The sequence below is a fragment of the Mauremys mutica genome, chromosome 6 (assembly GCF_020497125.1).
Source record: "Mauremys mutica isolate MM-2020 ecotype Southern chromosome 6, ASM2049712v1, whole genome shotgun sequence".
Classification (NCBI taxonomy): domain Eukaryota; kingdom Metazoa; phylum Chordata; order Testudines; family Geoemydidae; genus Mauremys; species Mauremys mutica.
In genome coordinates, this window is record NC_059077.1 from 32,739,747 (window position 1) to 32,765,326 (window position 25,580).

General features: G+C 43.7%; 1 protein-coding gene across 5 annotated transcripts in view; it reads right to left on the reverse strand.

The window, feature by feature from the left end:
• Positions 1-25,580, reverse strand: part of CDC20B (cell division cycle 20B) — a 57,828-nt gene that overhangs the window by 12,638 nt on the left and 19,610 nt on the right. For all 5 annotated transcript variants that reach the window (XM_045022318.1, XM_045022322.1, XM_045022317.1 and 2 more), the window contains exons 3-8: positions 22,844-23,069; positions 21,527-21,657; positions 14,531-14,630; positions 5,378-5,497; positions 3,380-3,576; positions 1,552-1,646 (exon numbers count right to left, since the gene is read on the reverse strand). In XM_045022318.1, coding sequence (XP_044878253.1) covers positions 1,552-1,646; positions 3,380-3,576; positions 5,378-5,497; positions 14,531-14,630; positions 21,527-21,657; positions 22,844-23,069 — 869 coding nt within the window. The remainder of the gene's footprint in view (positions 1-1,551; positions 1,647-3,379; positions 3,577-5,377; positions 5,498-14,530; positions 14,631-21,526; positions 21,658-22,843; positions 23,070-25,580) is intronic.

A 25,580-nucleotide genomic window follows, 5' to 3' on the forward strand; every position in this document is an offset into this window, starting at 1 on the left:
AAGTCCGCGGCTCCCCCGTCGACTCCGCCACCGCCGTTCACAGTGGGGGAGTTCCGGAGTCGACGGGAGCGCGTTCGGAGTTCGATATATCGCGTCTAGATGAGACGCGATATATCGAACTCCGAGAAGTCGATCGCTACCCGCCGACCCGGGCGGGTAGTATGGACGTACCCTATGTGTTGAGCTTTTCTTTCAAGAAAGGCTTTTATTCTTAGGTTTTTCATATGCAAGTCAAGTATCACTTTGACTTGTAGCCTCTTGTTAACATAAATGCAAAAAGAAATGACTGATTTGTAAGATAGAGAGAGTATTTCATTAGCTTGTGTTATATTGATGTGCTAAGTTACTGAAATTAATGAAGCCCCCAAATGCCTGAATAGATTCCAACAAGATAGGCCACCACTTTAGCGTAAGTACATGGTTACAAAATGGCAGATTTCTGTGTATTGTGGGTTTGGGGTGATACCTTCTTCTGGATACTTTAAGGGGAATTAGAAGACCCCTAATTCATTAATATTCTATCGAATGATACTGGCTCCACAGGGCAAATTTGGATATCATATGTCAAACAGCATCACACGGTATGCAGGGTATATGTCATCATGCAACAAGATCTCCTTATACGTGAGGAACTGCAGTGGCATGGAGACTTTCCTAAGAAATGATAAGCAGAGCACTCCTACATGAATTTTAACCCACAGAAACTGATCAAATTGTTAGTATTTGTTCATATGTGCATTGTTGAATCTTACTGTCATTTTCTGTTCAGACAGATGTGTAACCTATAGGTTTCTGTTTCCTCTGTCTCATATGGCAAAGTTCAAATGCAAACTGAAACTAGTGAATATTGTGTAGGTAGGCTATCCAGCAGATGTACTACAATCAACAGTCACAAACTTTTGTTGTGAAATCAAAATGAAACCACAAAACTCTCCAGAAATGTGTCCCTGTCCAGAGAAAGTAAAAAGTTTCATTTTGAGTTTTACTGTAAGGTTCAAGGCTGTAAACCAAGTATGAATGGAACACAGCTTTTATTTCTGTTTTTAACCCAAATGATCAGAATTTCACATGGATTTACATAGCATAGAATATAACACCAAATATAATTACAATTTTTGGCAGGTCTCTCCTCAGCCCTACAAGACTTTGAGAAAATGAATTGGGAAAATAAAGTGAAGCAGACTGTAAATCCAAAATGGCTGAGCAATATGTTTGACTTACCTCAACCTCTGTACTGAAAGAGTGCTTAGATACAAAGTGTTAGGCAATTGGGATGAAATTTACCCTTGTGCAGAGGGCCAGCAAATAGCCTAACAATCATTTATGTATCACTTGAGTCCTCAAAATGGGACCTAGTTGGTGGATAGGCATTGTGCTGGCCTTCTGCATAAGGGTGAATTTCACCTCATGAGACCATAGATAGGTAGATATCCAGGGTGTTATAATAGCACCTCCCACCCTGGTATCTGAGATGATAGGTAGGCAGATAGGTAGACAGCATAGGTAAAAGCTGTGGGACAAAGCATCCTATGAATATATTGACCTGCTCACCTGCTAAGTATATAATGATTCCAGCTCATGGCTCCCACCACAGACAGATGACCAAACATGTTTCTCAACCTCTTTTTGGTTTCAATGTCCCATAACTTACAAAACAAAACACAAAATATAATTCTAAAATCAAGTAAAAAAGATTTTTTTACTGCCACGCCTCTTCCACCATTCAATTTTAATTTGACATGATGCTGATGGTCAAGAGCTCAATCCTGAAAACCATTATTCACGCAAAGACTTCAGTTTTGGGCTCTCTGGACAACACTTCCACACTTGGGTTCCTAAATCAACACTCCCAAAGTAGTGCAGCTACTCACCACCTCTGAAATTACAGCCATTAATTTAGGTGCCTCTATCTAGAAATCCACATTTGATAATGTTGTCTTAGGTGCTCTTTCGATTACTGATTTCCAAGCCCGGAGGGCTGGCTCCCCTGGCTTATCCCCTTTATCTGACAGTCTCAGCCAGGTATCCCCCAAGATCTCTGGATGGAGTGTACTGCACTAGGAGTTCTATACATATAAGGACAGCAGAATATTGAGGGCAAGATCTGCTCGGTGAATCTGATAGGAGAATTTTGCCCTGGATTCTAATTGCAAATGTCATCACAGCAGACATCATGTGGCAATCTATTAGAACATCATGGTAAAAAAAATTATGCATCCTGGAGAAAATAATCATGTGTAGAGGTTCCAACTCATGGTTGCAAAATCTCTAGAGGCCTGTAGTGGGGCGGCTGCCCCACTCCCTGAGAATTTAGGCTGCAGCAGGCCAGTGGGCCTGCGCAGATGAACAGCCAATAAGAAAAGGGCTTATTGGGAGCCAGTCAGGGTCCAGGTTGGAGGCAGCCAATCAGGGCCAGGCTCAACCCTATAAAATGGCTGCTCAGGGATGGAGCAGGTGGTCTGTCCCAGGCCTTTGATAGGGGAAGGTCTGTCTCCAAAGCTGGGAGACTAGCACCTAGGACAGAGCAGTGCTGGGCAGGCCTGGGGGAGCAGAAGGGAACTCCAGCCCTGTTTCTGCCAGGCTGCAGGCCATGAGGGGAAGGGCCTAGCTGGTGTGAGGGGCCGAAGGGAAAGTGGCCCAGAGATGTGGACAGATGGAGGGAGAGAAGGAGGGCAGGACGGCTACCATTAGAGGGCTCCTGGGTTGGGACTCAGAGTAGTGGGTGGGCCTGGGTCCCCCACTTCCCCCTTGCCTTACACCCGGCCAATGGGAGTGGCCGTCTGGGGCTGCACCAACCTCCTGCCAAGAGGGATGTGACTTTGGGGGTGCAGTTGCCCACATTGGCTGGGGCACAGAGAGACAGCTGATTGGTTGCCCCCCTTTCCCCCCCCCCGGAAGGGAGTGGGATGGACTGAGGGGCACTGCCGGAGGGCAGTGGCTCGAAGAGGATACCACAAGTTGGGAGCAATGTGGGCTCAGACATCAACCAAGGGGGAGACAATGGGCAAGACACCACCAGGAGAGGGCACTCCACTGGACTGAGCTAATTCCCAGACACAACCAGTAGGAGGCGCTGCGGTGGTGAGTCCCTACCGTGTCACAAGGCCCCTGGGTGACTGAATCATTTACCCAGCTACTAGTTCTTATGTGGCTCTTGGAGCTCCATTACCTTTAGGTAATGGTGGGTAATACCAAGGCATTTAGTGAGGTGCAGTACTACTTAAGGAGATGCTATAAATCTCTCTCAGATTTTCTGAATTTTATATAGTTTACTGCTCATAACTGTTTTTATTAATAAAAAGATTCTATGTGATGTGAATTGTCTTGTGACCACTTTATCTAAACAGAAAAAAAGATCTGAAAATAAAGTATCCAGTACTTGCACTTCTCCATCACTGGTGCCAACTGCAAGGCAAGTTCCCTCTTTTATCCAGGCTACAGAAGAAATATATTTTACATTGGAATTTAAATTAACTCCTTCAGTGCTTCGGTGGGTTTCCCCATTCCAAATGTGTGCAGCAGATCCTAGAGCAATGGCAATGAGATTTTCCTGGTTCCAGTCCAGTATGTTTAGATCTAGAAGAAATTTAGTTAAAATTACTAATAAGCCTGTAACGGGATAGTTTTTAATTATGCAGCTTTGTCAGATTATTAGTCAATTGGGACACTAAAGAGAAAGAACCAAATGAATCAAGTTACTCTAATAGTGCCAGGATCCTTCCCATGTCCACCTTTGTGAATGAGTATAAGATGTTATTTTCCCAGATTCATAGTTAGTACACCAAACATGATTCCACTTAAGCCCTTGTTTGCAGGCTATTATTAAATATATATATTACAGTAGTATCCAAAGGTCCCAATGTGCTGGAAACTGTACAACCACAGAAAGAAAAAATCCCTACCTGAAAGGATTATAATCCTTCCCCTATTTTGTAGGCATCAGGGCTAATCCTTAAATTTACCTTGCACTATAAAAACAAGCAAAAAAGAATCAGACAAAGAGCTGCATCCTCGGCTGCAGAGCTCGGGTCAGGAGTGGGCAGGCAAAGATGGCTCCAGGCAATATTTCCAGGTCTTCTGATGCTGTGATGGTCAGGAGCTGCTCTAATTTGCACTGACTTGTACACTGGCAAGTCAGATCACTACATACCTTGGCCAGACCTCCAAAACATTACCTATACCAGGAAGGGCCAATGTAGCATTGGCTACACTCTAGGTCTGATGTTATACTCTATAGCTGGCTACACCAGCCAAGGATTCCCTCCATTTACTGGGGAATTCTCAGCTGCCTGTTTAGCACAACTCTAAGGTCATTTTGCATCGCTCCAGCAGCATGGAGTGACCATACTGTAGGGCAGGATCTTGCTTAATATTTCCATAACAAAGCTGTTACCCTTTAGAATTATTAAATCTGTCATTCCTTTACTTTGCCTATAAACCAAATTGCTGCCATCAAAAATAAATATAAACCAACACTAATAAGAAATCATTTGCAGGAACAGAGCTGTGCTTATGCTGTCACCCTCAGAGAGCATGCAGCTTGAGTGAAATAGGTGCAAATAACCAGGGTAGAATCCCAAACTCAACCTATGCATCAGCAAAATTGTGCACATTCACAGATATAAATGAACTAGTCTAATACACACATGCAAATGTTTTCATGTTCATCCACAAAAAAACACAGTGACAAGGTAGTTTTGCAAGTGCAAGTTCTAACACTTGCATGTTCATGATTGTTAGTATTTTTTAAGTGATTGCCCAGGTATTTGCAGTTGCAGAGCGCAAGCATATGTACATTCCTGTGTAATTTTGCATGTGCACTACTGAAGATCTGCTAAAGGCTTGGGAGAAAATTTGCCCCAAAATGTATATATCATATGAACAGCAAACTACCTCTGTTAAATCTCAGAATACAACCAGATTTCAAGTTTTGCCCAATAGAAGGATTGGCCCACAGGTAAATTGCTCTGAGCCCAGGAATAATACCTTTTCTGCACTTGACTTTATTAAGTGGGGATGATTATCCCCTTTGTAAATGCTTTGAGATTCACAGCTGAAAAAGCAGTATATAAGAACTAGGTATTATAATTACTACGACTACAGAGGTGTTACCCACGGAGACTATAATTCCCAGCATGCAGTCTGCTCCATTTTCATCCAAGCAGCCTGGAATTACATATTAGGACCTATAGTTTTCACAGGCTGCACTCCTGTAAGAAAAATGAGATTAGCCATAGGCCTCACTGTAGAACTCCATGGGCCACATTTGGTGTAAGGGCCACACTTCAGCTACCCATCTTAAGACATAAGATACAAAAGTTCCCACTCTCTGCCACAAATTCAAGCTCCCAAATAATGAAAGAGAATAAAAACTTACAGTAATCATTGCGTAAGCCAGTAATATGAAGCCTGACCTCTGGCTCCAATGGTATGAAAGATTCGGTATTAGTGGAAACTCTGTGAGCAGTAAATTCATTATGCATTCCATTCTGGCAGCCTGCGTGTAAAGATTCAAAGTATGTGATTCACTCATAAAAAATGCCACTAGTTTTCCTCAGACAATAACTGTTTTATTCGTGGTTCCTATGAGGCCAGAGGCAAGCCAGGCATAAAGTACAGCACCTGGAGGGTGCTCTAATTTACAGTGGGGACTGGCCACACACCCACCCAGACCTAAAATATTAGATATAAATATGAAGTGTTGATTAAAGCCTCTACCCTGTTCATCCCCTCATGAAGTATACCTGAGCCAGAATAAAGCATCAGTCCCATTATATTCCATTTCAATTATATCAAAGGCCAGTGTGGAACAAATTTAGTACGGTTGTCAAGTGATTAAAAAAATTAATCTTGATTAATCGCACTGTTAAACAATAATAGAATACCATTTATTTAAATATTTTTGATGTTTTCTACATTTTCAAATATATTGATTTCAATTACAACACAGAATACAAAGTGTACAGTGCTCACTTTATATTTATTTTTGATTACAAGTATTTGCACTGTAAAAAAAAAAGAAATAGTATTTTTCAATTCACCTAATACAAGTACTGTAGTGCAATCTCTTTATCATGAAAGTTGAACTTACAAATGTAGAATTGGGAACAAAAAAATAACTGCATTCAAAAATAAAACAATGTAAAACTTTACAAGTCCAATCAGTGCTACTTCTTGTTCAGCCAATCGCTCAGACAAACAAGTTTGTTTACATTTGCAGGAGATACTGCTGCCCGCTTCTTGTTTACAATGTCACCTGAAAGTGAGAACAGGTGTTCATATGGCACTGTTTTAGCCAGCATTGCAAGATATTTATGTGCCAGATACGCTAAAGATTCATATGTCCCTTCATGCTTCAACCACCATTCCAGGGAAAATGCGTCCATGCTGATGACAGGTTCTGCTCGATAACAATCTAAAGCAGTGCAGACCAACACATGTTCATTTTCATCCTCTGAGTCAGATGCCACCAGCAGAAGGTTGATTTTCTTTCTTGGTGGTTCGGGTTCTGTAGTTTCCACATCTGATTATTGCTCTTTAAAGACTTCTGAAAGCATGTTCCACACCCTGTCCCGCTCAGATTTTGGAAGGCACTTCAGATTCTTAAACCTTGAATTGAGTGCTGTAGCTATCTTTAGAAATCTCACATTGATACCTTCTTTGCATTTGGTCAAATCTGCAGTGAAAGTGTTCTTAAAATGAACAACATGTGTTGGGTCATCATCTGAGACCACTATAACATGAAACATATGGCAGAATGTGGGTAAAACAGAGCAGGGGACGTACAATTCTCTCCCAAGGAGTTCAGTCACAAAGTTAATTAACGTATTATTTTTTAATGAGTGTCACCAGCATGGAAGCATGTCCTCTGGAATGGTGGTTGAAGCATGAAGAGGCGTACAAATGTTTACCATATCTGGCACATAAATACATTGCACTGCCAGCTAGAAAAGTGCCATGCAAATGCCTGTTCTCACTTTCTGGTGACATTGTTACTAAGAAGAGGGCAGAATTATCTCCTGTAAATGTAAACAAACTTATTTGTCCTAGCAGTTGGCTGAATGAGAAGTAGGACTGAGTGGATGTGTAGGCTCTGAAGTTTTACATTGTTTTGTTTTTGAATGCAGTTATGTAACAAAAAAAATCTACATTTGTAAATTGCACTTTCACGACAAAGAGATTGCACTCCCGTACTTGTATGAGGTGAATTGAAAACTACTATATATATTGTTTATCATTTTTACTGTGCAAATATTTGTAATAAAAAACAATATATACTTTGATTTCAGTTACAACATAGAGTACAATATATATGAAAATGTAGAAAAACATTCAAAATAGTAAATAAATTTCAATTAACAGTGCAATTAAAATTGTGATTTTTTTAATCGTGAATAATTTTTAGTTAATCGCATGAGTTAACTGTGACTAATCGACAGCCCTAAAATTTAGCTTTGCCTTTTTCTCCTGCTTTCATTCTCTGTTAAAAGGCCTTTAACTTTCGAAGGCTTCTTAGATGCTTGGTCACCACAAAATCCCCAAATGAAGCAGTTAATTCATTCTCTAAAAAAATGCTGCTATTTGGTTTAAGTTCCCATCAAAAGAGTCCCCCCCCAATGCAAAACCACAGGAAAAGACTTTTCACATCAGGCCCGCCTTTGATGTCTTTGATCACTCCATTTTAGGTATGTGATGAGGAAGAAGTGAGAAACAGAAAAAAAACCAGCAGTAAAACACAAGTATGAGCAAGCAGAACAGTCAGCCTTGTGGTCACTGTCTGCTTTCTGATGCAAAGACCCCAGTCCTGCAGAAAAGAGCTATGTAATTTGCAACAAGATTTTATTTTCTTGTTACGCTTCAGAAATTGTCTTGCAGCAGCATGATGGGCATTCGCATCTGTGCACCTTGCCTTGTGTCATTTTGAAACCCCCCTTTACAAGCAATATTTTTGTCAAATTCTTTAGCTAAAGATATTCAGAATGAATAAGGAATGCTCCAGGCATTCTGAGGAAACTGATTTACAAGGATCATTAATTTTCAGCTTTCAAATTGGTAAACGTTGACTTTGTCAAGAACAAATCTGTATTATCACATGGCTCTGCAATCTATCACAAAGCTATTATAACCTCAGTGCATATATACGTACACACACACAAACATCACCTGTGAAAGTCCTATCTGTCATAAATTGCAGAGACATATGATAAATGAATTTAGCACTCACCTTGGATTACCTAGATTCATAGATGTGAAGGTCAAAGGGGGCTATTAGGATAATCTAATCTGACCTCCTGCATAGTGCAGGCCACAGAACTCACCCAGTGATTGCTGCATCAAGCCCATAACTTTTGGCTGAGCTAGAGCAGATTTTCTAGAAAGTCATCCAATCTTGTTTTAAAGTAATGGAGAATCCACCACATCCCTAGGTAAATTGTTCCAATGGCTAAATACCTTCACTGCTAAAAATTCTTTTCACCCTTTACCTTTTTGTACTTTTCTCAACTTGGACATGGAAAACACGGTAAATGGTTCATTTTTTCTTTCTAGCTGGTTTCACTTTCTAGCTGTTATGCATTAATTTGGTGTTTTGTGTACATTCTTCAGAGCAGGGGCCATGTCTCTACAAGCTTAGGTAATAAAATGGAGGAACTGGAGCTCTTGGTCCGAGAATTGAAGCCGGATATCGTAGGAATAACCGAAACATGGTGGAACGGTAGCCATGACTGGAGTACAGGTATGGAAGGGTATGTGCTGTTTAGGAAAGACCGATGCAAAGGTAAAGGGGGGGGAGTAGCATTGTATATCAATAATGAGGTGAAATGTAATGAAATAACTAGCAATGCAATGGATAATACGGAGTCTGTTTGGGCAATGGTCACATTGGGGAAGAAAACTACTAGAGCCTCACCCGGGATAGTGATTGGGGTGTGCTATAGACCGCCGGGATCTACCCTAGAGACGGATAGAGAGCTCTTTAATGTTTTTAAGGAGGTAAACACTAATAGGAACTGCTTGATCATGGGGGATTTTAACTTCCCGGATATAGATTGGGAAACAAATGCTAGTAACAATAATAGGGCTCAGCTTTTCCTAGACGTGATAGCTGATGAATTCCTTCATCAAGTGATTGCTGAACCGACGAGGGGGGATGCCATTTTAGATCTGGTTTTGGTGAGCAACGAGGACCTTGTTGGGGAAATAGTTGTAGGGGACAACCTTGGCTCGAGTGATCATGAGCTAATTCGTTTCAAAATAAATGAGAGGATAATCAATAGTGCATCAGAGACTAGGGTTTATGATTTCAAAAGGGCTAACTTTACTAAACTAAGGCGACTAGTTAGGGAAGTAGACTGGCCTAACATATTTAGGGATCTAAGGGCAGATGACGCCTGGGGTTACTTCAGGTTGAAGTTGCAGGAGATGTCAGAGGCATGTATCCCAAGAAAGGGAAAACGGCTCGTAGGTAGCAGTTTTAGACCGAGCTGGATGAGCAAGCGTCTCAGAGGGGTCATTAAGAAAAAACAGAAAGCGTACAAGGACTGGAAAATGGGAGGGATCAGCAAAGAAACCTACCTTATTGAGGTCAGAGGGTGTAGGGAAGCAGTGAGAAAGGCAAAACGACGGGTGGAGATGGACTTAGCGAAGGGGATTAAAACCAATAGCAAAAGGTTTTTTAGCCATATAAATAGGAAGAAAACCAAGAAAGAAGAAGTGGGACCGCTTAAAACTTTGAACGGAGTGGAGATTAGGGATAATCTTGGAATGGCACAATATCTGAACGAATATTTTGCCTCGGTCTTCAATGAGGCTAATGAAGGGCTAAGGAATAGTGATACAGGGACCGATGGGAATGAGGATATGGGGGTAGACATTATGGTATCGGAGGTGAAAGCCAAACTTGAACAGCTTAACGGAAGTAAATCGGGGGGCCCGGATAATCTTCATCCTAGAATATTAAGGGAACTAGCGAGTGATATTGCTAGCCCGTTAGCGATGATTTTTAATAAATCTCTAAATTCAGGGATTGTACCGTTGGACTGGAGATTAGCTAATGTAGTTCCTATATTCAAGAAGGGGAAAAAAAGTGACCCGGGTAACTACAGGCCTGTTAGTTTAACATCTGTAGTATGCAAAGTCATGGAAAAAATTTTAAAAGAGAGAGTGGTTACGGAGCAGGAGGCCGATGGCAACTGGGATAGTTTACAGCATGGATTTACGAAAGGTAGATCGTGCCAAACCAACCTGATCTCCTTCTTTGAGAAAGTAACAGATTTTTTAGACAAGGGAAATGCAGTGGATCTAATATATCTAGATTTCAGTAAGGCGTTTGATACGGTACCGCATGAGGAATTACTGGTTAAATTGGAAAGGATGGGGATTGAAATGAAAATCCAGAGGTGGATAAGGAGCTGGTTAAAGGGGAGACTGCAGAGGGTAGTATTGAAGGGGGAACTGTCAGGTTGGAGGGGGGTCACTAGTGGAGTTCCTCAAGGTTCGGTTTTGGGTCCAATTTTATTCAATCTATTTATTGCTGACCTGGGAACCAAGAGTAGGAGTGGGCTGATAAAGTTTGCGGACGACACCAAGTTGGGAGGTATTGCCAATTCGGAAAAGGATCGGGATATCCTCCAGGGAGATTTGGATGACCTTGTAAGCTGGAGTATTAGTAACAGGATGAAATTCAATAGTGAGAAGTGTAAGGTTATGCATTTAGGGATGACTAACAAGAATTTTAGTTATAAGCTAGGGACGCACCAGTTGCAAGTAACGGAGGAGGAGAAGGACCTAGGAGTCCTGGTTGATCGTAGGATGACCATGAGCAGGCAATGTGATGTGGCCGTTAAGAAAGCAAATGCGGTATTGGGATGCATTAGGCGAGGTATTTCTAGTAGGGATAAGGAAGTGCTAGTCCCGTTATATAAGGCGTTGGTGAGACCTCATTTGGAGTATTGTGTGCAGTTTTGGTCTCCCATGTTTAAGAAGGATGAATTCAAACTGGAACAGGTACAAAGAAGGGCCACTAGAATGGTCCGAGGAATGGAAGGCCTGTCATATGAAAGGAGACTTGAGGAGCTCGGTTTGTTTTCCTTAACCAAAAGAAGGATAAGAGGAGATATGATTACACTCTTTAAATATATCAGAGGGATAAATACCAGGGAAGGAGAGGAATTATTTCAGCTCAGTGCTAATGTGGACACGAGGACAAACGGATATAAATTGTCAGTTAGGAAATTTAGGCTAGAAATTAGACGAAGGTTTCTAACTATCAGGGGAGTGCAATACTGGAACAGCCTACCGAGGGAAACAGTGGGGGCGAAGGACCTCCATGACTTTAAGACTAAGCTAGATAAGTTTATGGAGGAGATGGTATGATAGGATACCGGGCTTAGTCAATAGGTTAATTAAGTGCCACACTGGTAAATAGTACAATGGGTCAATGATATGTTATTCTTAACCTTTTTCCAGAGGGTCTGGCTGAAGAGTCTTGCCCGCATGCTCGGGGTTCAGCTGACCGCCATATTTGGGGTCGGGAAGGAATTTTCCTCCAGGGTAGATTGGCTGTGGCCCTGGAGGTTTTTCGCCTTCCTCCGAAGCATGGGGCAGGGGTCGCTTGCTAATGGAGTGGGGAGATCGGCTAATGTGGCCTGCATCTTGCAGGAGGTCAGACTAGATGATCATATTGGTCCCTTCTGATCTATGATTCTATGATTCTATGATTCTATGTTCTGTGCAGAATTTAGCATATTTTTGTGGTTTTGCAACCCAAACATTTCCTTCTTTTTTCAGTCACTTCAGGGCAAGATTTAAATCCAAACGGCCAGTTTTCCTTCCACATTTATAGAGAGATTTCTTGAAAACTTTTAATACATTTCATGAAAATTCCACAAAGCTGATTGTCGGGCTCAAATCACTTGACTCTAAGCCATTTTCACTGTATTTGAGTTTCTGAATACCCTTTAACATTACCACTGGAGTCTGTAAGTGAGGTGTGATTGTGGGAAATGCAGGGTTTGGAGCCATACTCGAGGATTCATCTTAAAGAGTTTTCTTTGTTTCTTCTTTCTTACATATGAAGTTAAGACTAAGCCAGTGCTCCTGCAAGGAGCTCTGTGCAGAACGCCAGTGGGGCCCATCTGGGCAGAGCTCATGGCAGGATTAGGTTGTAAATTTCCTCAGTTTAGATGCAGCGTATCTGGGTTTCAAGAGTTAATAGCCCTAGACTTTTAACAGATAATTTCCTAATCAATGTGTCTGTGATAAGAACTTGATGCTGCTTAGGACGAATCTGCTTTTTCATAAACAACTCTGTTCATGATGCCCTGCTTTACCTCCTATTCTTCTCCCCAGGATTTATCCTAGCATTCCAACGTCACTGAGCAGGTTCAAACAGATGCCATTAAAATAAAAAAATCAAACTGCCAGACAAACATTTTCTCCTCTTTCAAATATGGAATTTGCTCCCAGAAGGTGACACTTGTCTTAGTCCGAAGACAGCAAGAGTCAGCCCTGGGTCAGTGACAACTTGTTCCATTCATAAACATGTTTGGACTTTGAAGTCCAATATCCTGCAGTCCTGCAAAAATCACTGGATAAGGGAAATTCCCTCGTGCCTAGGGGGACACACAGCACGCACTTCTAACCCTGGATGGGCCCAAATAACTGACTATAAAGGTGTGACATATATGGGTTATTTTAGGTTATTTTTAGGGACCTGTATGACTCTCTCTCAGCCCAGTACAGTTGAACTAGTAACAACTAAGACACCTGGCTTTACAGAGGGAGGAATATAATAAAATAGACACAATAAAAATTGAAAAGCTCTTTAAAGCATTCCTAAAACAGTTCTTCTGTAGCATATAAAGAGTATGGTATGGCACAGTCTATTATGAAGGATGGGATGATCAACTTAACGCACTTGTGGTTTTTTCTCTCATGATTAATGTACCCACCCAAAGTGCATGCTGATAAAACCACAGCATTCTAATATATTCCACGTGTGAGTTTTTTACGTCATGGAGCTGCCTGAAACCACATTGCACCCCTTTGTGTTACTTTACAGATGTATTAACAGATTGACATTGACTTGCAGTGAGACTTAGGCTTCTAAATCATTTTTAAAATGGGATTTAAGCCATCTCAATCACTTAGGCCCAGAAGGAGTTAGGTGCTAATCTAGGGGGATTAGCATCTGGGTTTTAGGCTTTGCAAAGATGAGTGGAGCAACTCCTAAATACCTTTAAAAACTGGGCCCAAGTGCCTATGCCACTTCTGGAAATGGAATTTAGACACCTTTGAAAATTTTACCCTAAGTGACTTACACAAGATGACATAGCAAGTGTGTGACAGGAATAAAACCTGGTATTCCTGACACTTAGTCCCCTGTTCCACCACTAGATAATACCATTATTAACCACCCAGGGCCTGAATTGTTCTCATACCATTGACTTCATTGGAGTTACTCCTTATTTACACCGGAGTAACTGAGACCAGAATCAGGTTCTCAGAGGCACACATGGCTGCTAGGCACCTACCTCACATTGACTTTCCATGGGAAATGGGCACCTAGCTGCCATTTATGCCTTTAAAAATTTCTCCCCAGTCACCATTGGGCCTAATGCCTAAAGATTTTGGCTATAGACACACAACAGAAGAAAGCTCAGGGTAGCACCCTGAGAAGGATGATCCTCTGACCCTCCTACCTCCCTCTACAATTTGATCCAGCAAGCTAAGTATTCACATGCGGTTGCCTAAATTGTGGATTCAAAACTATACATACGTATGTTGGGAGCTCACACACCTATATTTTTGCAGCACCTGAGGTTATTGCAGACATAAGTAGTCATTTATGTGGGCAGTTACCAAAGTTCCATAACTTCATGTAAAACTCTAGTGGGGCAAGGCTTCTTGTTATTTTCCTGCAGTCACAACATATGTGATCAGGTTTAATAATTTCTCTCAGTCAGAATACCAAGGAGGATTACCAAAATCTGGGGGCAAGCAATTGCCCACTGCTGTCTACCTAAATGGTACCCTCCATCCCACATATTCCAGCTTCCATATTGAGGGCCCCTGAAACAAAAATCCGATATCTGAGCCTCTCGCTAGTTAAAATTAATGAAGCAGAAACCAAAGAGAGGAGGAAATCTTTCCATCCAGCTAGTCTAAAAGAACTCTTGAGAGATATTTCTGTTGCTTTGAATCATAATTAAAGTCAGTAGCAATGCAGCATTCAGCTGATCGGCATGGCTATTAGTATCCTTGCAGTACGGTACTAAGGGCCAGATCTAAAGCCCATTGAAGTCAATGGAAAGACTCCCATTGATTACAAGGGTTTGGATCAGGACCTAACTGCTGAGAATTTGAGGTGCATAGAAATAACTAGACCATCAAAACAAATTAACATATTTCATAAACAGTAGATAAAACAAGTCATATGATAATCAAAGAATCCTCTTGGTGCCCAAGTAACATCCTATATTGTCCTTATTGCCAAGATATAGTACTAGCATTCACTGTCCCAGTATCATACCTTTCCAAGTACACTCAGTGTTTCCACAGATCTTTATACTGTCATTTTCTGGGATGCCAAATCCACCCTCTTGGAGCATTAACAGCTGAGTAAGACATTTCTACAAATATATTCAAATGAAAACATTATTGAGGAGGAATTTAGAAGTATTATGCATGACATCATTATCTGCATTTCCATAGCCCCTTCCATCTAAGGCAGAGGTTCTCAACCTTTTTCTTTCTGAGCGCCCTTCCCCCCCCCCCCCCCACAACATTCAATAAAAACTCCAAAGTCCACCTGTGCCACAGTAACTGATTTTCTGCATATAAAAGCCAGGGCCAGTGTTAGGGGGTAGAAAGCAGGGCAATTGTCTGGGGCCCAATGCCACAGGGGCCCCCACAAAGCTACATTGCTCAGACATCAGCTTCAGCCCCAGGTGGCAGGGCTCAAGAACCTGGGCTTCAGCCCCATGTGGTGGGGCTTTGGCTTTCTGCCCTGGGCCCCAGCGAGTCTAACACTGGCCCTGCTTGGAGGCCTCCCTGAAACCTGCTTGAGGCCCCCTAGAGGGCCCCGGACCCGTGGTTGAGAACCACTGATCTAAGGGACTCAACACACTTTACAAACACTCAGGAATTAACCTTTACACTATCCCTGTATTATCATCCCCATTTTACAGATGAGGGAACTGAGGTTCAAAGAGGTTGAGTTACCTGGCTACTGTCAGACAGTGGGGTCTATACCAAAGCGATGCGTAGAATATCAGTCTCTAACCTCCAAACCATGTGCCTTAATCTTAACACCATCCTCCCTCCATAGAACATCTACTTACCACCCAAAAGTTCAGATGCTTATCCAAACCTTGTCAAAACTATCTGAATCTCCTGGTGCTGAAAATCAGGGCTGCTAATCTCTTTAATGAGATTTCTGATCCTCCCTGTGTTGAGTCTCAGATATAACCAGAAAATGCTAAACATGTGATAATAGAAAGTAAGGGGGGTGGGGAGCAAACTGTTATTGGAACTTTTTAAGTCTTCAGAAAAGACCTTTTTAGGATTATGGTCAAGATTTGGGCAAAGGCTCCTGTCAGTTTTTATTTGATCCTAACCTCTTCACCTATCCCTAACAACAACACATTTCTTCTTAATATGTGATGGTAACGAGGCCAAAACGTTTATTCATATTGTGTTGAATACTATTATGACAGCTTCTCTGTGGGCTTTTTATGAGGTCAAAGAAATGTCAGTTTGATCTGTAATATTTTTTTTTCAGACAGATGGAAGTATAGTTGATGCTTTCACCAACCACTCTTGATTAATAGCATGTTAGTTAAACAATGTTTATGAAATCCAATCTCTCCAAATGGACCAAACGTTACTCTTCTTCTAAATCCTATTTTAATAATTACAAGAAATGTCTCACAAACATATCACTGGGAAAATAATATTTCTTCTTTGCATGTCCCAGAGGCTGTTCTAAACCATGCCCTCTTTCAGAGGCATTTTATTAATGATTTATATAGACAACTTGGCAAAAAGCTAATCAGATTACTTGGATTTGAATGTCTCTGAAACTAGTGCAGACATTTATATGGAAAACATACTATATACATGGGGAAATAGTCTTTTGGACCATAAAAGGACCACACATTCACTGGAATGTCTAGGAGACTTTCATTCTTGATCTGCACCACCCCCTTATGCTACCAGGCAGAATGAGCACTATTTATCACATTAAATGGTCATTCATTACTAGGGCTCGTTTCTGTCACAGAGGTTGCAGAAGTCACAGATTCAAGCCTGGTCTACACTAGGCGTTTAAACCAGTTTTAGGAGCATAAAACCGATTTAACGCCACAACCGTCCACACTAGGAGGCACCATATATCGATTTTAATGGCTCTTTAAACCGGTTTCTGTACTCCTCCCTAACGAGAGGAGTAACGCTAGTATCAGTATTAACATATCGGATTAGGGTTAGTGTGGACGCTGATCGACGGTATTGGCCTCCGGGAGCTATCCCACAGTGCAGCAGTGACCGCTCTGGACCGCAATCTGAACTCGGATGCAGTGCTCAGGTAGACAGGAAAAGCCCCGCGAACTTTTGAATATTTCCTGTTTGCCCAGCGTGGAGCTCCGATCAGCACGGGTGATGATGCAGTCCGAAATCAAAATAAAAAAAGAGCTCCAGCACGGACCATGCGGATGTGATCGCTGTAAGGGCAGGCAAATCCGTTCTATCAGCGCTCCGTTACAGAAGATGAAATTCAGAATCCTTTTTTAAAAATCTCCAGACAGACGCCATAGCAGGGACTCAGCGCACTGCAGCGTGACAAGCGTAACGGAAAGCCAAAGAATCAAATGGACGCTCATGGACTGGAGGACTGAAGCTATCCCACAGTTCCTGCAGCCTCCGAAAAGTATTTGCATTCTTGGCTGAGCTCCAAATGCTTCTAGGGTCAAACACAGTGTCCGCGGTGGGTCAGGGCATAGCTTGGCAATCTACTCACCCCCCCACCCACCCCCAGAAGCGAAAGGGAAAACAATCCTCTGACTCTTTTACATGTCACCCTATCTTTACTGAATGCTGCAGATAGACACGATGCTGCAGCCGTCAACACCAACATCCTCACTCCCCCCCTGCCATGGGTGGCTGATGGTACAAAAGGACTGGTAACCGTCCTCGTCATCAGCCTATTGGCACATGGGGCTGCGGGAACTATGGGATAGCTAGGGGATAGCTAGGGAATAGCTACCCACAGTGCAACGCTCCAGAATCCGACGCTAGCCTCGGACCACGGACGCACACCACCGAATTAATGTGTTTAGTGTGGCCGCGCGCACTCGATTTTATAAAATCTGTTTTACAAAACCGATTTATGCAAATTCGGAATAGTCCCGTAGTGTAGACGTTCAGTGACTTTCTGTGACCTCCGGGACTTCTGCAGCATCCTGTGTGGCTGACCACAGGGCCACCCAAGCAGCTGGCTCCGGGGCCAGCTGCTCAGGTGGCCCCCAGGACAACCACGGCAGCCACTGCTGGAGCGGCTTGGGGGACAGCCACAGCAGCCACTGCTGGAGTGGCCTGTGGGACAGCCACAGCAGCTGCTGCTCTGGCAATCCCGGGCAGTGGTCCCTGGCTGGCTGGAGTGGTCCACTGGCCTGGGCAGCTGGTGCCGCTAGCCCTGGGCACTTCCCCCCAAGTAGCACCCTCCCAGCCATCCCCCAAGCAGCGGCCACCGTGCTCCCCCCCAAGATTTAATCACAGGTATTTTTAATATAAGTCCTGGACAGGTGATAGGCAGTGATTTTTTGTTTATTGCCCGTGACCTGTCCATGACTTTTACTAAAAATACCCATGACTTAATCATAGCCTTATTGCAGGGGTAGGCAACCTATGGCATGCATGCCAAACGCGGCACGCGAGCTGATTTTCAGTGGCACTCACACTGCCCGGGTCCTGGCCACCGGTCCGGGGGGCTCTGCATTTTAATTTAATTTTAAATGAAGCTTCTTAAACATTTTAAAAACCTTATTTACTTTACATACAACAATACAGGGCCGCCCAGAGGGGGGGGCAAGTGGGGCAATTTGCCCCAGGCCCCGTGCCCAGCAGGGGCCCCCACGAGAGTTTTTCGGGGCCCCTGGAGCGGGGTCCTTCACTCGCTCCGGGGGCCCCAGAAAACTCTCGCAGGGCCCGGGCCCCCGGAGCTTCTTCGCTCCCAGTCTTCGCTGGCGGGGGGTCCTTCCTCTCTGGGACAGAAGGACCCCCCCGCCGCCGAATTACCGCCGAAGCGGGACCTGCCGCCGGAGTGCAGCTGGGTCTTCGGCGGTAATTCGGCGGCGGGGGGGGGCGTCCTTCCATTCCGGGACCTGCCACCAAAGTGCCCCGAAGACCCGCGGTGGGGGCTGCACTTCGGCGGCGGGTCCCGCTTCGGTGGTAATTCGGCGGCGGGGGGTCCCCGCCGTGGGTCTTTGGGGCACTTTGGCGGCGGGTCCCGGAATGGAAGGACCCCCTGCCGCTGACTTACCGCCAAAGCGGGGGCCCCCCGCCGCCGAAGACCCCGGGCCCCCAGAATCCTCTGGGCGGCCCTGCAACAATAGTTTAGTTATATATTATAGACTTCTAGAAAGAGACCTTCTAAAAATGTTAAAATGCATTACCGGCACACGAAACCTTACATTAGAGTGAATAAATGAAGACTCGGCACAGCACTGCTGAAAGGTTGCCAACCCCTGCCTTATTCATTACTATACCTGTAGAAAATTATTAGAGCATCTTCCCATACATTTCTAGTCAGCACTGAGCACTGTTTTCTGTTCTTCTTTCAGTCTAATATAAAAGACACCCACACTAACTCTCCTTTCCCGTGACACCTACTAAAAACTTGACAACAGTTTAGCTGCTCATGTACTGAGACTAGGGCCTATCATGCTGACCGATATTGTCTCATTTTCTAGTGCTCTCCCATCAGCCTGTCTGTCTCCATCTGTTTTCTCTTGCCTGAGCTTAGAGTATAAGCTCTCTGAGACAAGAGCTATCTTTGTGCTCTGTTTGTACAACCCTTGCTCTCCTTGTCCATGACTGGAGCACGTAGGCACTGCGGTAATACAATAAATAATAAATAACTTCTAGGCATCATCTTTGAAGGAGGCTGCGTGGTCCAGAGGATGGGCTACTGGACTAGAAGTCAAGCACTCTGGGTTCTAGTTTAAATTCTGATACTGACTTGCAGTGTGCTCTAAGCAAGTAACTTCGCCTTTCTGTGCATTAGAGCTCCATTTGTAAAGTGAGGAGCATGATGCTTACCCACCTTTGTAAAATGTTTTGAGATCTAAGGATGAAAAGTGCTATACAAGTAGTATTATTATGTCATAAAAGGTACCTACAAAATATAACTATTTTATTATATTTCTCCATGTGGCTGGATCAAACAAAAATGCTGAAGTCACATAGTTTGTAAATTTTGAATGCCGAATCTACCTCAAAATCAGTAGCCTCTACCATGAGTCATAAAAAACATCACTGCCCTGAAAATGTGTTATTTCTAGAATGGGTACCTCTGATTAGCCAACTGATCATGGACCATGCTTTCAGGGACCATGCTTCCTAAATGATAAGAAGACCATGGTCTTCCCACAATATCTGATGCACTCATGGGGAGGTCAAGCAGTTGAGGATACCAATCAGCAGCTTGTCAGGTCAGTTATCCATTACCCACCCAGTCACTTATATGGTAAGACTGACACACTATACATGTTATAATTAAACATTTATGTTTAAATAATGTTAATGGTGTGACATAAGCCAATAGAAGCAAAGACATTCAGAGTTAAAAACTGTACTCTGTCCTTAAAGTGTGGTTATGGTCACAAAAAAGACTGTGAAAATGGCACATCATTATTCTTTATTATTATTCATATGTATTATTTATTAATGTGGACACAACCCTGGAGCACTTTCTGGTAGCCCATTGCCAAACCGTGGGTACGTACCTGCATCAGTTTCCCTTAATGGACTTTGGTGAGTTCAACAAAGCTTTTATGTAGTGAACAGTGCCCCTTCAGGTCTCTGATTTATTCAACCAAAGGTCAAGCAGACACACAAGCAAGTCTTTGCCCCATTCATTCTAGCCAGTGGGCCAAGTTAGTCTTAATCTACCTGTGCCCACCTGGGTCCATCAATCTCCTCCATCAAGTCTCCTTACCAGTTTGGTCCTCTTGACCCAGGACCCACTCTGGAGTCAGGCCTCTTGTCATGACCTGGGGGAAGGGTTCCTTCTCTGGGCTCAGATCAAGCTACTGCAACTTTTTTCCAGAGCAGAGTATAGTTCCTCTGCACTCTGGACCTCCAGCTGCTGTCCTTGCTCCAGAACAAGATCTTCCTAGGACTTGACGCTTTTAGTGCTTCCCTTTTTGAATGTCTTCCTCCTAGGAGCACCTTCCCTAGGTCTCAGGTTACCACCCCTCCAGGTTCCCCAGGATTGTTCCATTTTTTGAGGTAGAAATCTGTAAGGGTGCTCAGTACACACTGTGAGCTGTCCAGTTTTATGGTCTCAGTTTTTTGTTCCTCAGAGGCGGCAACCCTAATTAAATTTGTTAGTCTCTAAGGTGCCACAAGTATTCCAACCCTAATTAGGTCTCCTTTCCTGGTGAACTCTCTAACCAGCTCCCCTGAGAAATACCTTTCCTCAGGAGCTTCTTGTATTCCAGGACCTCCTGACTGAGCCCTCATGACCCTAATTAGACCCAGGTGTTCCTTAACTAATTAACTGCCACCCTAGGCAATTAATTACTCACAGGTGGATCTGCATTGGCTCATTCTCCTTAGCAGAGCCTGTCACAGGTAGGCTGGGTTCCTGACCTCTTCAGAGGGCTAGTTACCCTGTGACAATATTGACCATGTGAATGGTGCTGTACAAGCCAAAGAGAGAGGCAGTTGCTCCAGCTCCTCGCTATACAACCTTGACTCTTTAGCTCATGCTTTGCACTCTGGAGATCCCCAGTTCAAACCCCAGTGTATGAGCAAAGATGGCAACCATCACACTGTCACTGACCCAAACAGCTTACAGACTGAGCAAATGAACAACATAAGATTGTACTGACAGTCCAAGCAGATAGCACTAAGACAGAAGAGAAGGAGAAAGTGTAGTCTATGTTTAATGATGTGATAATTTTTACTGACATGGATCAGCACCATGTTCTTCATGGGAGAAGTGAGTTTTCAATAAAATTTTGAATGAAGATATTACCTCACCATCCTTGTCTCTCTATAGTCTGGAGAAGCAGAGACACATGAATGTAAGTTAACCACAAGTGACAGAGCAATTTTTAATTACACTTATCAAGGCTGCTCTGGAGCCTGCTGTTCTTGTCACTATTTTACATGTTAGAAAGGTAGAAAATAAGCAAGAGATTCTGGGAAGAGGACAAGGTAACAAAATATACTAACAATGCAAATATCAGAAAAGGGTTTAATATAAATCCTGTCAGCACATATGCAATGTTAAATTACTCACCCTCTTCTTTGCAATTTCAGCTCTCCTTTTATTTCTTCCTTGTAAGTAAATTGTCTCATGACATCTGGCCGTGGCATTAGTAATGATATAAGGTTCATTGGTAGAATTTTTGATAGGCACCTGGAAGGATACTGCAAAAAAGGTTTTAATTGATACATTTCCTTTAAAAAATACTAGTACATTTGCCCAATGCTTGTATTGTTCCTTTCCATTATAGAGCAGATTCTTTGGTAACACTAATCCTGAGGGCTGGCCTGATGCTTTGTCAGTAGAACAATGCACTATGACACAGAGAATCCAAATGTTATGTCGATAGATTGATCCTAAGCTTCATGGCTGATAGGAGCAGGGCACTTCACTCAGCCCCGGAGGAAATGTCTCCTAGGAATGTTGGCAAGGATTCCATGGCTACACATGACTTCACCACTGCCATCAGAAATGGAACGCAGGGATTTCTGCATCATAAAGACAAGCTCCTACCATTAAAGCTCCTTTTGTTTAAGGGCTTATACTTTTTGTGAGCCAGAGACTAGAGAGTTAGGATCACACTCTTGAGCAACTGTGACATTCCATTCAATAGAGGAAAGTGGCACACATTGCAAGTGTCCCTAACAGTCTTTGGCTGGTAGGAACAGGGTGACAACCCACTCTCTATTTTTAGGAGCAACCTTTATTAGGTATCTAATGATTTGTATCCTGAATCAGGTAAATATGGATCTCACTTTCTCCCATAACTCAGCCAACTGTGTGCATGCAATGAGTGAACAACTTCCCCATCTGTCCTCGATATTGCTGCATATGGGAACCAAATCTCAGGCATCCCAGAAAAGGCAAGGAAACTGTGTCCGCTTTTCATGGTTATTATTTCAGTGAGCCAGCACTGAGCTCACCTGACCCACACAGCCTCAGGTTCTCAGTTAAAGCTACCATAGGTCCAGCCAGTTCACTGCCTGCTCCCTCATAACTCCTCTCTGCCAACACACACAAGGACAGACACAAGCCTGGGTCTCCTCCCACCGAATTGCCGCCAAAGCCACGGGACCGGCGGACCTCCCGCAGAAACACCACTGAAGGCAGCTTGACTGCTGCCCTCATAGCGACCGGCAGGCCGCCCCCCATGGCTTGCCGCCCCAGGCACGCACTTGCTGTGCTGGTGCCTGGAGCCGCCCCTGCACACATCTCAGGTGGGACACTGAGCCTATTACTTTTGGTCACTACCAGCTTTGGCTGGATGCAGATTAACAGGGGGCTTTAGAGGCTCTTGTGAATCTCCAGAGTGATCCAGTTTCCATGCTGTTCTTCTACCTGCAGACTGACCTGGGATTGTTGAGATCTTCTCAGGAGTCCTTACTAGCTCAGATCCATCAGCTGGAAAGAGATTAATAGGCTGACACTCTGTGAAAGTTTGCTCGGCATGATTTCTTGCGTGTGTCTGCTGCCATCTTGTGACGATAGGGCTACTAGCAACAGGGACACTGCATGTCAGTTTCTTCACAATGCAACTTTTAAATCTTGAATAGGTGGGCTTTCCTGAATCAGGCGTCTATTTAAAAAAGTAGAGAATTTAGCTGTCATAATTATATGATAGGAAGGTTAACTGGTTATTAAACCTATTGTCAAACAATCCAAATGACTGACACAAGATCCTGTAACTTAATATAGCATTGACACTTATATCACTTTATATCTTTAGAAAAGGCTTTTCACTGTTAATGCATATGGGCAATCCTGCCTCCCAGCATGTAGCCTGTGTAACTTCAGGTTGTGCAGGGGATATCTCTGGGAGCTGCCTGGAAGGAAGTTTCCTCCCCAAGATCTGCAAATCTGCAGCAGCACAGCTGTTCTGTGAACACAACTGCAGTCTCTGCAGTGCCTGTGCCTCTGCTCTATGAAGAGAAATTGCTAGTGGATCTAGGCGGTCACAAATCCAAGTGTTCTGTCCCTGCTCCTCCCTCAACCCCTCTCAGAACTCCGATGGTTATTGGCATGTGGGTGCACATCAGTGCCACTGCTAACAAGGTCCTCCAGATCCTTACAGGAGCAAGTTTTTCCCTAAAGGACAATACAGCACCACTGTATACAATTCCAAAGCCATCAGAATATAAAGCATACTACTGACATCCAGATCAGGAGAAAAACATTGGGTGTGCAATGCTAAGTGAGACCAAAGGGGTTAGTACAACTAATAAAGCAATAATGGGTCATTTCAACTTCTCGCATATAAACTGGTCACTTCGGGACACAATTTCTTAACACCTTAAATGGTTCGTGGATCTGTGACACTGGCAAACCAGGTGCCAGCTTATGCCAAGCTGCACCTGGATATTGACAAATACATAGCTGGAATTAGTCAGGCTCACCTATGTGTATTACTGTTGTTAAAATAGGTATTAAGGTTGTAAAAATGTGCTTAGTTTAGACTTTATTGAATGCTTGTAAATTGCTGTATGGATTATAACCCATAGGTGGTGTGTGACTCTAGCATTTGGGGTGGCTGGGCACAAGTGCCAGAAGATCCTTATAAGTGGGAGGGCCATTAGTGCCTGGACTGTGCCCCCCACACTCCACCCCATGACCCTGCCCTGCTTGGCCTCTTCTCCTGAGGCCCCTCAGCCCTCTCCTCTCTGCCCCTCCTCTCCAAGCAGCGCACCTCTTGGGGGAGGGAGCGGAGAGAAGTGAGCAGCAGGCTGGGGGAGGGCCTCCAGGGAGAGAGCGGAGAGTCACAAGCAGCAAGCGGGGAGGCCTCAGGGGTGGTGGCAGAGAGGCTCAAGCAGCAGGCCTGGGGAGAGGGGGGTTGGGGGAAGAGGCAGAGCAGGAGTGGGAAGAGGCAGAGCAAGAGGAGGCCTTGGGAGGAAGAGGTGTAGCGCAGGGGGGTAATGGGGGATGAGGTTGCCAGGGAGTGGGGCCTCGGGGCAGAGTGCGGGCAGGGCCATGGTCCAGGTGCCACTGTCCCCCACACTTCTCAGGAGCTTCCACCAGCGGTGCTCCAAAGGCACCAGCCGGACTCCAAAGGGGGGTGCACCACATCCGTCATTTCTTGCTCCGTTTGGGGAGGCTTAGCCTCTCCAAGCTCTTATAACCACCACCCATGCTTATAACATCTGTATCCCATATTGTAAGGTAATATTTGAGCATTTGCATTGTAAGCCTCTGACCGTGACTCTAAATCACCAGACCAGAGTGAGATATTAATTAGTGGGAAATGCTGATCTACAATGAAAGGTGTGATGTCCTGCCCAACAGAGAAGGCCCATCAACATCAGACAAATTATTGTGGAACATCAGAGGACAAAAGACTTCGTTGGTTGCTCTCCCCGCTCATGAAAAGGATAAGTTCAAATAAATTCCTCCCATCAGCTGAAGTGGCAGCTCAGAGAAGAGGGAAAAGAAATAAAAATCCCTGGCTAGAAGAAACTGTATGTCTATGTTGCTTGGACTCTCGAGACCAAGGTTTTCTAGGCATAAGCAAGAGATCCCCAGTGTTTAGCTGGGTTAGCCCTAAGGGACATATAAAGCTTGCTTACTATAGAAGCTACTACCTTTTGAAACTTATGACTGTAACTCATTTGAGTGTGTGTATTTTATCTGCTTTAATCTTGTGAATAACTCTCTTATTTTGTTTCCCTAGTTAATAAATCTTTAGGTAGATTATTATAGGATTGGCTACAAGTATTGTCTTTGGTGTGAGATCTAAAATACTACTGACCTGGGATAAATGACTGGTCCTTTGGGACTGGGAGTAATTTGAATATTGTTGTGATGTTTGGTGGAAGAGATCATCTACCACAAAGCTTACCTGCGTGCAAACTAGAGAGTACCCAAGGAGATTGTCTGTGACATGTTAAGGCTCTTATAGTGCTTAAGGAGTTTACACTTGATAATTGGCTTGTGAAATTAAAGTATGGAACTCACAACTAATTTGGGGTTTGTGCCCTGCTTCTTAACAGGCTGCTCTGAAGTTGCTACTCATTTCATTGCAGGACAGTTTGACAGGATCAACTAGTTCTGGAGCACAGAAGAGGAGCAGCTACTCTTATCAAAGTACTAAGTAGTA